This window comes from Rana temporaria, chromosome 1, assembly GCF_905171775.1.
Source record: "Rana temporaria chromosome 1, aRanTem1.1, whole genome shotgun sequence".
In the NCBI taxonomy this organism is placed as follows: Eukaryota; Metazoa; Chordata; class Amphibia; order Anura; family Ranidae; genus Rana; species Rana temporaria.
The window spans coordinates 393,642,826-393,656,834 of record NC_053489.1 but is presented as its reverse complement, the minus strand read 5'-3'; the positions used below and the strand labels follow the sequence as shown (position 1 = coordinate 393,656,834).

At 46.4% G+C, this 14,009-nt stretch overlaps 1 protein-coding gene across 2 annotated transcripts in view; it reads right to left on the bottom strand.

Annotated features, from left to right (window-relative positions):
* Positions 1–7,266: 7,266 nt before the first annotated feature.
* Positions 7,267–14,009, bottom strand: part of GNG7 (G protein subunit gamma 7) — a 110,394-nt gene continuing 103,651 nt past the window's right edge. For both annotated transcript variants that reach the window (XM_040322649.1, XM_040322650.1), the window contains one exon: positions 7,267–8,183. In XM_040322649.1, coding sequence (XP_040178583.1) covers positions 8,058–8,183 — 126 coding nt within the window. In that variant the 3' untranslated portion in view covers positions 7,267–8,057. The remainder of the gene's footprint in view (positions 8,184–14,009) is intronic.

Here is a 14,009-nt window from a genome sequence, read left to right as displayed (position 1 = left end):
CGGGACGGCGATATCGGAACAACGGGGGATCATAGGCAGGTAAGTGAAAGTTTATTTTGTATAGTTTTACAGCCCGGGCACAGCGGGGGTTAAAAGTTTTAGCTTGGAGAACTCCTTTAAGCGTCTAAATTTCTTCTATGGCTTCTTTCTGTCAAGAGGAGTAATCCTCAGAGTTCCTCTTCGATTAGAAAGGTAAAAAGAAAAAAAGAAAAAAAAAAAAACACATTAAAATTGTGAGATTCAGCCTCTAAATTATATAGACTACATACTTTGAACTCAAATTGTGAAATAGGAGGATAGGATTTCATGTGACCCCCACCTAGGTAGCTGGGTAGGTAGCTGAGGCCTGGTTTAACACTCTGGGGGGCATAGCCACAAAGCTTGCCATCACCTAAGCAGCTATTTTAAACCAATAGCTACAGTCAAAACTGAAGGCTCTAGAGTCGGGGGTGAATGCAGGAGAAAGGAGTTGCTCTGAGCATAGTGATTCCACCCTAGTGCTTTCAATCCTAAAGGACAAGTTCTCTTTTTGTAAAAAAATAATAATAAATGCACATTTTTTTTGAAGGTAAAAAAAAAAAAATGCTTTTATTTATTTTATATGGAGCCTGTAAAGCAGGGGTGCCCAACCTTTTTAAGAGCGAGGGCCACTTAAGCGAATTGGTAAATGGTCGCGGGCCACAATGAGCGGAGCGGGAGCATGACAAGTCAGTGTCCACGGACACAGCCCACTCTACTCTATAGGCCCTCTGGTCCAATCCAATTCGCCCAGACGGAAGGAGGCAGATACCTTTTCTATTTTTTTTAGGTAGGCAGATGTAAACAGACACAAGTCTGTTTACGTCTGCTGCTCCATAGAGGTGAATATTAAGTCCGATTGGGTCTGAACGATCATGTGAAAGGGGCCTAAGGCTGCTTTCACACTGATGCACTGTGATTGCCCCAAACCGCGGTTACAGCGCAGTGCACCTGTTGATTTTCTGCGGGTAAACTTCTATTATATCCTGCAGGTGTGGCACACTTTCTGAAAGTGCAACAAGCCCGCAGGTAATAACAGAAGTCTATGGCTCAGTGCTTGTTTCCTTTACCAGCAGCTTCATTCACAAAACTGCTGCTCTGGGATGGCAGTTCGGCAACCCGTGAACTGGGCTTGCCAACCTGCCATCCCAGAGCAGGAGGCAGAGGGCCACATCAGAGGGCTCCGCGGGCCACATGTGGCCCCCGGCCACTGGTTGGGCACCCCTGCTGTAAAGCATGGGTCTTCAAACTACGGCCCTCCAGTTGTTCAGGAACTACAATTCCCATCATGCCTAGTCATGTCTGTTAATATCAGCGTGTTACAATGCCTCATTGGATGTGTAGTTCTACAACAGCTGGAGGGCCGTAGTTTGAGGATCCCTGCTATAAAGCATTGCACCAGCAATCAGTAAATCAGTAAATAGCTGGTGCCATGCAGGTCTCCAGCAGATCTGCATGCCCCTCCATCCTGTATGGGTAAGCAGATACAATCTGACAGGAAGCATGAATAATCTACCACAGTACTCCACAGCGCTGGGGTAGTTCATTAAAAACTAGCCGACAGCCGCAAAGGCTACCAGACCTTGTAGTTTTCCCATGCACAGAGTCCTGTCAATCACTCTGCCACATTTTTTTTTTAAACTGTGGCAGCAAGCAGGGAGGGAGAAGAAGCCCCGCTAGCTGTCATAATGGGGATCAGGTAGGTACGAGGGCCGGTCCGTTTGTAACATGTTCCTCCCTGAATATGGGTGTGCCATGTTTATGAAAGGTGAACCGATCCTTTAAGAAAATTGTATAAGGTATGGCCAGCTTAACTTTATTAAATCTCATTTGAAATTTAACTTCAACTATGTAGTGCAAGGGCCTGATTGAATACAAAAAGCAAAGCAAAAACAGAAAAAAAAAAAAAAAAACTGTCTGCTGTGAGTGTTTTCCAGCATATGTGTGGCAACCAGTCCTTTTTAGTGTCATACAGCACAGTTCCAAACTGCAAGTGCTACAGCTGTGTTCTTGAGGGCTGAGGAGTGCTTCACAGGTGAAGAATTGACAAGCCCTTTAGCCTTGGAGAGATACTAGGCCTCTAGGCTCACAGTACACATTGTGGTCCTGGCAGACACTGTGGCGCTGAAGAATACAGCTTTGCAGTTTTCCTTTACGGACAAAATGTGTGCGACGTGAGGAGTGGAGTCTAGAGCAGGATATATGTGCAACAGCTCAGAGCTGTACTTCGCATCTAAGCAGGGCCCACCTTCTCCCTGTGATGTGCATCAGAATAAAAAGTTCCATGGGGAGAGGCCAGAGGAGGAGTCCTAAAATAAGGGGAGCTTTCCACATTACAATGGCAATGGAAAACATCTTAGGAGAGCCAGTGTAAAGGACCCAGTGCACAATTAAAAAAGACTCTTTCATAGTTAGAAAACACTCTAAGTACAGAGCAGCATTGATCTGGCGAGTCTTCAGTGGCACTCTGTGTACGATATCTGACCAAGCAAGGGGACAGGGTAAAACCGAGGCATTGAATTTCCAGATCTAGAGGTCTGTCAAAACATCACACAAGCAACAAGGTAGCAAAAAGTGTGTAATTATGAGCATGGTATGGCTCCTGTACTAATGGTAGGCAGTCAAAGCTAAATACCACATTTTGTGGTCCAGGACGACACTAAATCATTGGCTGCAGGGGTCAATATCCAGGTGGACCAACCAGAATCGGTCTGCAGCTGCTTGATATAAAAGGTTAAAACATTTCGGTAGCAAGATCAAGATCCAGCAGGGTTGGTAAGAAGTCATACTTTCTCAAGTGACCAAGTTAAACTGAGCCTATTTTCCATGGTATATAGCCACTAGATGGAGAATTGCCCTATTGAATTTACATCCTGTCTAAGGCAGCAGCTATACCCACACATTGCAGAATAGACTTCCGTGTTCACCTAGGGTGAAGCCTATGACCAGCAAACTCTCGTGGTGAGGACACCACTCTGATCCATCCAAAGAGTGGGACTCCACAGTACCACCCTTGGTCTATCCTGTTGAAAGTATTTCTTGCCTAGTTTGAGGGCAACTGAAGCTTTATTTTTAATAAATGTAAAAGTTGCAACACAAAAATGTTATACTTCCCTTTTATAGCAATAAAAACTTGAGCACTTAAGCGATTATAACCTCTTTACCACCCAATTCGAATAAACAAATTTAGTCTGGACTTTATATATACTTTAAAGTAATTTAAAACCCTCCGTTGTTTTAAAACATTTTAGCAGCGGATTTAATCACTGAGTATGCATTATCTATCTTTTAACCCTTACCTTTTTCAGCATCCTATGGAGTCGCCCTTGCATGCAGGGACTCAAGTTGTGTCTCCATACACTGTGTGCATCAATAGAAACTTTTAACAAAATGTTTATTTTATTGTACTCAATATGGTTAAGCTAAAAAAAAAAAAAAGGGGGGGGGATTACATTTTAACAAACATTAAAAAACAATTCAGTCGTTTTTTTTAAAAGTGTAGTTTTTTATTTGACACTGTAACAGCTTCACCACAAAAATATATAAATTACAGTGCAAAAAGATTTGGCACATGAAGAGGTTAATAATTATGTAAAGATTTGTTTTTAAAAATTATATCAATGTGCAAGGTGTACAGGCTGAAATCACAGAGGTGAGAAAATATTGTGCACATCAATGAATGTAAATAAATTAGCTTGAAACACGTTTAAACACATAGCGAATCTATAAAACAGCCATAGCATACTATAATTTTATAAAATATAGCTTAAAATACCACATCTACATCTTACAACATGTATTGTTCATTATAAAGTGAATCACTTTAATTACAGATTCTGTATCAGAATACTGTTGATTCAAGAAAAAACACCAAATGATAATGAAATTATGTAATTTAAGAATGATGCATGTAAGTAAGTGAGTCAATCTGGAACCATTTTTTTTTATCTCAACTGTACTATCAGAATGAATACACAGGCAATTAATACTATTCTGAGTTATCAGTCTCAATATAAATATAACTTTTGACCTGTTGCAGTGATTAAGATGCAGGCACAGTGGTTCCCTCAGGTTTATGGACGTTATTTCCAGGATCAGCATGAGTTAGTCTCTGGTGGTAAAATCTCATTAGTTTAAGAACTGTTAAAAGTTAAGTTAAAAAAAATGAGTTTTCATTCCCAACACAAAGCCAAATGTTCTTTGCTTCAGCTTTCAAAACTCATGCATGATACCTAAAAACACTACAAGTTCAGAAAGCAGTAAATGTATTTAGTGCCTTTGTCCAGATGACACCAGCATGGACAATGATTTAGATCACTATAAAAAAAAGACATAAGACCTCAGACATAGGACGTTTGACATATTATAAAGACGTAAATACTTAAATCTCACCTAGCCATATACATGCTAAATTATATAATTTGTGCACTTTTTATACATTAGACAACAATGGAAACCGATTGTAAGTGCCGATGTTCAAGTAAAATACATACCTAAAGCAGAACCGTAGTCAAGTACAAAGTTCCAATCACTGCCAAAGCTGTTCAGTTCTAAAGTAAAACTATAATGAACTTTGATTTTCCTCCTTTGTTAGAATCTGTAATGTCCTTTTTTCACCCCTCATATGTCGAATCTGGCGCCATGTTTAGCCCTACTGTTTATTATTCTTGCTGGACAACTCACTGCCCACACTTTACAAAAGCAAGTCCACCCCTGGGTTGTCATGGTGGCGCCGACGCATAAAATACACTTCACTTATAGCTTTCATGCAGCTTGGAAGCCAAAGAAAATCTTAGAGATCTGCCACCTGTTCATGTCTGCATCAAGCCCTGCTGACGATCTTTATTACAAGTTTTAATTTTCAGTGTACTGTCCCATGGGAAGCAAAGGCATCATGAAAGCAGGAGAATGAGACTTTACATTCTGGCATCTGTCTAGTAAGCCAGGAACACTTTGCGGCTGTGCGTGATTGCCGATTTGAAAGCACTTTAGAGATATGGAGTCTGCTGGCCTATTACAAAACAAAGTGACATCTTACATGGTGCAAAGTTGAAAAGACGACTAAAGTTCTACTTTAAATCTAATTATAGGAAGCAAAATGACTAAAGGCTGGGTTCACACTATTGCCGCATGTGGCTCACAGCAGGGGTCCGGCCCAAATTTTTGGTCCGAATTTGAACCTGAAAGGGACCAAAAGACACACATGACACCTGTGCAAATTCGCACAAGAGCTGCAGTGGATATATGAAAACCGACTCCATAGAGAGCCAGTCACAATCTCCTACCATGCAAATTGGATGCAGTGAAACCCGCATCCAATTGGCATAGGTGTGAACAGGCCCGGATTTACTCCCTTTGCCGCCCCAAGGCTGGGTCCTTTAAAGCTGTCTCCCCCCCCCCACACACACACACACCATCACATAGGGGGCTTCTGACACCCCCCCCCATGTGATAGAAATGAGGAAATATATATTAATGCCCCCCCCCCCCCCCCCGCCAAAAAAAAAAAAAAAGTTACTTGTGATTTGCAGCAGTGGTGGTTAGGTGGGGATAGGATCAGTGGCAGCGGTGAGGGAGAGATGGGATGAGTGGCAGCGGTGGTGGGGGGATTGGATGAGTGGCAAGGGTGGTGGGATCAGTTGTAGGGGGGATTGAATGGGATGAGTGGCAGAGGTGGTGGGGGGAATAGGATCAGTGGCAAGGGTGGTGGTTGGGGGGCATTGGATAAAATGAGTGGCAGCGGTGGTGGGAGGATGGGATGAGTGGTGAGGGTGGTGGTTGGGGAAGATGGGATGAGTGGTAGTGGTGGGGGGTGGGATCAGTGGCAAGGATGGTGGTTGCTGGATGGGATCAGTGGTGGTGGTGTGGGGGGAGGGTATCAGTAGTGGGGGTGTTATCAGTGGTACTAGTGGGGTGGGGTTTTAGTCGCACTAGTGGTGATGGTGGTGGTGAGGGGGGGAAATCAGTGGCAGTAATGGTGGTGGGGGATATCAGTGGCAGTAATGGTGGTGGGGGGTATCAGTGGCAGTAATGGTGGTGGGGGGTATCAGTGGCAGTAATGGTGATGGTGGGGGGTATCAGTGGCAGTAATTGTGGTGGGGGTATCAGTGGCAGTAATGATGGGGGGTATCAGTGGCAGTAATGGTGGTGGGCGGGGGGCATCAGTGGCAGTAATGGTGATGGTGGGGGGCATCAGTGGCAGTAATGGTGATGGTGGGGGGTATCAGTGGCAGTAATTGTGGTGGGGGGTATCAGTGGCAGTAATTGTGGTGGGGGGTATCAGTGGCAGTAATTGTGGTGGGGGGGTATCAGTGGCAGCAGTGGTGGTGTGGGGGGGAATCAGTAGCAATGTTGGTATTGATATCAGTGCCACTCACTTGCAGATCGCTCGCAGATCAGTTGGTTCCCCCTCCATGCTAGGTTTTGCTTGGTCGGGCAGAGAGGATGGGCTGGGCCTGTGAGTACACCCCCGCCCCTTCACCCACTGCCGCCCCGAGGCCTGGCCTCATGGCCTTGTCTGGAATCCGGCCCTGGATGTGAATCCAGCCTAAAGGTGAACTAAGGTGAACTAATTTTATTTTCAAGTGTCTGCAAATCTAGTTGTACTACGTTTAATGTACATATATAGTGGCTTAAAATGCTAAAATACAGGGAATGGCACGTTATCAATTTCAAGAAAAAATTATATAAATGAGAACTGGCACTTGGTAATGAAGGGTAAAGGCATATGAGCAAATACAGCATGATTTCAGGTTCATTTAGCCTGAACTGAGATTGGTTTGAGACACGTCTGATCTTTCTGAGTTCCCTTACAGATGCTCCTGACCTGCACCTCCTTTTAAGCTGCATATCAAGCTGTTTTTGCACTACCATTTTTTTGGGGGGAGAAAAGCAGTTCAGACAAAAGCCAATTTTTTTTTCATAATATTGTTATAGAATAAAAACTCAAATGCATATTCCATTTATCTCAACTAGTAGAAAGGGATTAATCACTGTTTGTTTTAAGACTTTATAAGCCTGCGGTTTTCTTCAACACATGACACACCTTCTAAAAGATAGTAAGAATCTCGCTAGAAATGTTAAACTTTTTGCTTCCGGAGCCAGGGTGCACCTTGAAGCTTCCAAAAAATACTGTACTTCACAATTTACAAGTTTGTCTAAACAGTATCATTTGCAGTAGTGCAAAAGTTTTCAGATGCCTTCTACACAGGTTTATTGCAGAGCTACAAAAGTCTACTAATAATCTTCTAATATGGAGCTCTAGTCACCTGTAAAATGTTGTGATCTTGAATTGTAACCTTTTTTTTTTTGAATAACACTGGACTGGACTGATCGTTCTGTTGTAAATTCACAGGGTGCATACACAGAACCAAATCCATGGAAACATGTCAAAATGATCAGTTTGATGATCATGGAGACTACTTTTTTTGGCAGTGAATAAAGTCTATAAAGCTTCACATTCTTGTGACACTAATTTCATTAGCATGCATCAGTAATGAAAACAATGGGAACAGACAAAGATAAAAAGAATATATGGCATATTGTTTTGTAACCCATGCTAAAAAAACAAAAAATATGCTTGCAAGTTTGGATTGTCTGCTGGGAGAAATCCTTGACAGCGGACAAAGGTACAAAAAATAATCACATCAATATCATGAGGGATACATTACAGAAATAATTCCATTGAGTTTGTGAAGCAATACAAAAAAAAAGAAAACCCAAAAACAAAGAATGTAGTGTCTGTAAATACAGTCTAGTTTGTCTGTTCAGTGTATAATTCTAACTACAGCTTTACAGCACAGAACAGTCAGGTAATATTCAGCAAATCCTTGCTGAAAACTTAGCGGCACAAAGTACTGCTGCAGTCATTGAAATGTATTAGTAAATTTAAAATCATTTTTTTTTCTCATAAAATTGGCTTTTTTTTCTTCATTTTTCTCTCTTTCTCTGGACGATCAACGCTTGCTTGAAATGTATCCAGCCTTCTCCCTTAGAAGCCTTGAGCTGATGAAGAAACTGTGGTCATACTTGCAAGACACTTAAAGAATGGAGCATGGCTTTTTGTCCTTGAATGGATTTTCTGAAGTTGGCATTCCAACCAGCAGCGGGTCATTTTTAGCATTCTGCTCACAGTAGTTCATGAGGTCTGATGCTGCTTTAGATACCTGAAATTTAGAATATAGATTAACACCTGAAAACCCTGCATATATTACTTTAAAACATGAAAAACAGGATTTTTTGTACTCAATGTAAAATCCTTTTCTCTGTCGTCCATTGACGCACACAGCCTTCACAAGTCTTGACATATGGGTTATGTTCCTGTTCATAGGAGAGGACTAGGCAGAACATGTTAGATATTTAAATACATGTTACTTTAACAGAGTTGAACAGCCCCGCCCGGGGGGCGGTCGCTCCGGACATAACCCTCCTCCCTGCAGCATGCAGCCTCAGTTCGTAACAAGCCGTACAAACCTAAAAAGGAGGGGTGGGTGCCGTGTCTGTCCATGGACGACCGAGAATGGGATTTTACAATGAGTACAAAAAATCCTATTTTCTCTTATGGTCCATGGACGGACACAGCCTTCCCAAGTCTTGATATATTGGACGTCCCCAAAAAGTGTCAAAAAAACAAGGGGTGGGAACAGTATTAGTAAAAACAAACAACTTCACCCCCAAAACAAGCAGAGCTCCTCAACGGAGGAGTTGCAACTTTAAACAGCCGCCTGCAAAACCTTGCAGCAGAAGGAAGCATCTGAAGATGCACTCACATCAACCTTGTAAAATTTGGAAAAAGTGTGAACGGACGACCAAGTCGCTGCCTTACACACCTGTGAGACAGACACTTGATGTTGGAAAGCCCAGGAAGCACCAATTGCCCTGGTTAAATGTGCCGTGACCAGAAATGGGGGCGCCCGCCCCTTAAGAGCATAGGCCTGAATGACAGTCTGCCTGATCCACCAAGAAATGGTGGCCAAAAAGAGACCGCCAGGCTCTTTTGTGGACCAGATACTGACACAAAAAGTGAGTCAGATCTCCGAAACGGAGCCGTAGCAGACAGGTACACCCGCAAAGCACATACCACTTCTAAAGTATGTTGCGCAACCTCTCTAGGATGTGCCGGCCGAGGACACAAGGACGAAAGTACAACGTCCTCGTTAAGGTGAAAGGTCGAAACCTCCTTCGGAAGAAAGGAAGGTTGCGGGCACAACACTGCCTTATCCTTATGGAGGACCAAGTATGATGACTTGCAAGACAAGGCCGCCAATTCAGAAACACATCTGACAGATGTAATGGCCACTAAAGAGTCCACCTTCTGAGATAGTGTCGAGAGGAATCTCTCTGATGTTTTCAAAGGGAGGTTCCTGAAGAACCGAGAGCACCAGATTCAAATCCCATGGAGGAAGAGGTGGGTTAATAGGGGGAAGCACATGGCGAACCCCCTGCACAAAAGGTACCCACCAGAGAATGTGCCACCAAAGGCCGTTGAAAGAACACAGCCAAGGCTGAAACCTGTCCCTTAATGGTGCTTAAGGCAAGTTTCTGATGTACTTCACGCTGTAAAAACAGCAGGACCCTGGAAACCAATACGTCCATGGACGCCACCCCATCTCTTCGCACATAGAGATGTAGGCCTTCCAGGTGCGATGGTAGATCTTCCTGGAAGAAGACTTCTGTGCCCTCAGCATGGTTGAGATGACCGCGTCAGAAAGACCTCGGTCCCTTAGTACCTGGCTTTCAACAGCCATGCCGTTAAACCCAGCGACTATAAAGCAGGATGAAGCATGGGACCTTGACACAGAAGGTCCTCCCGCATTGGCAGCCGCCAGGGTGCATCCGCCACCAGGTGCACGAGATCAGCGTACCAAGGATGCCGGGGCCAATCCGGAGCGATTAGAATCATCAGGATCCCTTCGGCCTCCACTCTGCGGAGCAGCCGAGGAAGCAACTTCAATGGGGGAAAAGCATAAATTAGCCGATACAGACCCCACGGGGCCACTAACGGGTCTCACGCATCTGCCCAGGGATCTCTGGATCTGGCCACGAACCTCGACACTTTGCGGTTGAGGCAAGAGGCCAGGAGATCCATGTCCGGTGTGCCCCACCTCCTGCAAAGGAGTTGAAACACCTCCGGATGCAATGACCATTCCCCCCCCCCCATGTCCAGCATCTGGCGACTCAGGTAGTCTGCCTGCCAGTTTTCTACGCCCGGAATGTAGACGGCCGACACGCTTCTTTCCACCCACCTTAGGATGTGAGCGACCTTGGACGCTGCAGCCGAGCTCTGTGTTCCCCCCTGCTGGTTGACATAAGCCACCACCGTGGCATTGTCCGACTGGATCCTGATTGGGCGATCTTGCAACCTCCTTGACCACGAGGAGAGGCACAGCCTGATGGCCTGAAGTTCCAGGACATTGATCGGCAGACGGGATTCCTCTAGAGTCCAGCGACCCTGGGCTGACTGGACCCCCCAGACGCCCCCCAACCCGTGAGGCTGGCATCCGTCGTAATTACTGTCCACTGGAAGGGAAGAAACGATTCCCTGACCGAAGAGCCGGGGATCTCAGCCACCAATTCAGAGAGACTGACTAGGTGGCTTACCTGAATCTGGCGATCCAGAGACAACAGAGATTTGTTCCATTTGGACAAGATCTCCTTCTGCAATACTCAAGTGTGGAACTGGGCATACGGTACTGCCTCGAAGGAAGCTACCATGAGACCCAGGACTCGCATGCAAAAATGGAGAGACGACCATTTGTGGGATGCCAACAGCTTCACCGCAGACCGAAGAGTCTGCAATTTTTCCAGGGGAAGACAGACTTTCGCTTCCGAGTCGTCCAGAATCAACCCCAGGTATTCCAAACACTGAGTCGGTACCAGGAACGACTTCTGGATGTTTAACACCCACCCGAATTTTTGGAGGGTCTGGCTGGCTATAAACACATCCACCTCTAATTCTGAGCCAGAAGCTGCTCTCAGAAGAAGATTGTGTAAGTAGCCCATGATGGCAATGCCTCGCTGTCTCAGCAAAGCTTGAATCGGTGCGAGCACCTTGGTGAAAACTCTTGGTGCCGACGCTAGGCCAAAGGGAAAAGCCACAAACCAATAGTGGTCTTCGCAAATTGCAAAGCGCAGAAACCCCTGGTGTCCTGCGCAAATTGGGACATGCAAGTATGCGTACTTGCTGTCCAAGGACGCCAGAAAGTCCCCCGGATTAAGCCACCACCGAGCAAATGGATTAAATGTGGAACTTCCGTACTCTCACAAAGGCATTTAGGGCTTTGAGGTTCAAGATTGGATGGACCCCGTCCTTCTCCGGAACCACAGATTCAAATAAAATCCCTGAAACCTCTCGTCCTGCGGAATGGGTAAAATTACCCCGCAACTCAGCAAGTCTTGCACTGCTCCCAATAGGGCAGACCGACGAGCCGGAAGGAGAGGGAGATTTGAGGAAAATAATCTGTTCGGTGGACTGGAAAGAAACTATCTTGTACCCCGAAGAGACCACCTCGCAGACCCACTAGTCGGAGAGCAGGGAGGTCCACCAAACTGTGAACCTGCGAAGCCGTCCCCCCACCCATGAGTTGGGCGGGGGCAAAACTTCATGCGGTGGCGGGTTTGGATGCCGTTTTTTTCGACTTACGGACACAGGGACGTTTCTGTCCCTCAGCTGAGCCTTTGTCAGCCTGGGAGGGTCTACCCACTGGCCCTGACTGACGAAAATACTGCTTCTGTGTGGCAAAAGAAGAACCCGGCTTACAGTGCGGCTCCTTCCCCTTGGTGGACTGAGGGAGGAGAGTGCTCTTACCTCCAGTGACATCCTTAATAATGTCATCCAGTGAGGTACCAAAAAGTCTCCCACCTTTGAAGGATAAATCTGCCAGGGTTTTTTTGAATGCTTGGTCAGCTGACCAACATTTCAGCCAAATCAGGCGGCGCAACACCACCGCAGAAACAGAGGCTCTGGATATCAAGGGGGCTGCATCCAGGGTAGCATCACAGACCCTGGAACAACTTGTCGCCAGTCTAATATACTCAGGAGTGAGCTGATGCTCCTCCACAGTCTGGTGCAAAACCTTTGCCCATTCAGAGAGTGTCCGAGACACCAAGGTCGCAGCCAAAATAGGCCGCAATGCAGACCCTAGCAGGTAAACATGGAGCGGGCCACCGCCTCTGACCTCCTATCAGTATGGTCCTTGAAAGCAGGGGTGCCTTCTATAGGGAGAGTGGTTACCTTGTTTAACCGAGCAACCGGGGGGTCAACCACCGGAGGAGAAGCCCATTTTTTCAAAAGGCTGTCGTCAAAGGGGTAACGGACCGCCAGGCGCTGAGGGACCACAAAGGACTTCTGCGGCTTTTCCCATTCCTTATCAATGAACTTGTCAAAAAAGACACATAAGAAAAAACCTTTACAGAGCAGTCCGACTTGTGCGACCCAAAAAAGACTGAGCCCTCAGTGGATGCCTCAGCTGCACCATCCAGCTTAAGGGAGTCCCTCACAGCACTGATAAGCACACTGACAAGTGCCCTGTCCTGCACTGACCCAGGCGAGGGGTCTTCCTCACAAGGAAGGTCCTGGTCCGTATCCTCTGACACCCCAGAACCGGGGTCCTGTGCAGCAGCCTGGCCCGGGTCTGAGTCAGAGCATTCCCCAGGAGATGGCAGAGAGGGGGCGCTTTGTACCCCCCTTACGCCCGTATGCCCCTTCCACTCTGGCAACAAATGATTCCAAGACTGCCAACAAAGTGTCCATGGGAACCGCAGGTGCATTGGCACCGGTTGCCACCTCTGGCCTGTTTGGGGAAGAAGGACCAGATACTGACTGCATAACACAGAAGCTCTCGGGTACCTATTCAAGACCTGAAAGTCCCCCCTCCTTGCTGCACTGACCGGGGGGGTCACCCAGGGGACTCACCAACCTAGCCAGAGACTGCTCAGCGCCACTGCCCGCCCTCTGTACACAGCGTGTATTGTGAGGAAAAAGCTGTGAGGTAAAGCCATGAAGTAAAAATCTGTAAGATTTGTGCTGCGCGCCATTTAGAAAGCCAGCACTAGAGGCAAAAACCCACACAAAATGGCTGCCAGGCGCCTCAGAGGTAACAGGGCGCAACCATAAGAAAATGGCCGCCCACAATAACTGCGCCATAGCGAGGCCACGACAAAATGGTCGCCAATGGGAAATTCCATTGTAACCAGCAGGCATGCAAAAAATGGCGGCGAAACGCTGTGATGTGGATGAGAAGGCCAAATGGGGCTTCCCTGAGGCAGAGCACACCCCCACAGAAAAAAAAAAATTAGCCCAGACACCCCACAGTCCCCCAGTGGGAAATGGAGCCCCCCACAGGTCCACCCCGGTAGCAGCATGTAGAGCAGCAGAGGGAAATGTGACAGAGAGCAGGGAAAGGGAGGATAGGAGAATTCCCTAACCCCAGAAATGCCTAGTCGTTCCGACCCACCAAGGCAGGAGGGACTGTACTTACCCGTCCATGCGAGGACCTGCTGGCGCATTCCTGACAGGCATAAAACCGCGTTGGAGTAGCTGTCGGCCCAGTCCACTGTGAGTGAGACAACACAACAGACCAGTCATGTGTGGACCCTGGAGCAACAAGCCCACCGGCCACCCCAGGAGTCATGGGGTATGGCGTGGCAGAACCAGCCCTTAGCTAAGATGTGCTCACGCTCAATGGCCGGACTGAGGAGACTACAAAGATTTATATATCTAGCCTGTCACCCAGCTGGCAGTTGATAGAAGAATCTCAAATAGAATAAAATAAAACAAAACATTTCTTCAGGGTGCTGGGCCCAAAGGGAACCATGTCCTTCTCTGCTAGGCAAAAAAAAAAAACTAAGGCTGCATGCTGCAAGGAGGAGGGTTAAGTCAGGAGGGACCGCTCCCTGGGCGGGGCTGTTCAACTCTGTTAAAGTAATATGTATTTAAATATCTAACATGTTCTGCCTAGTCCTCTCCTATGAATAGGAACATAAAACCATAT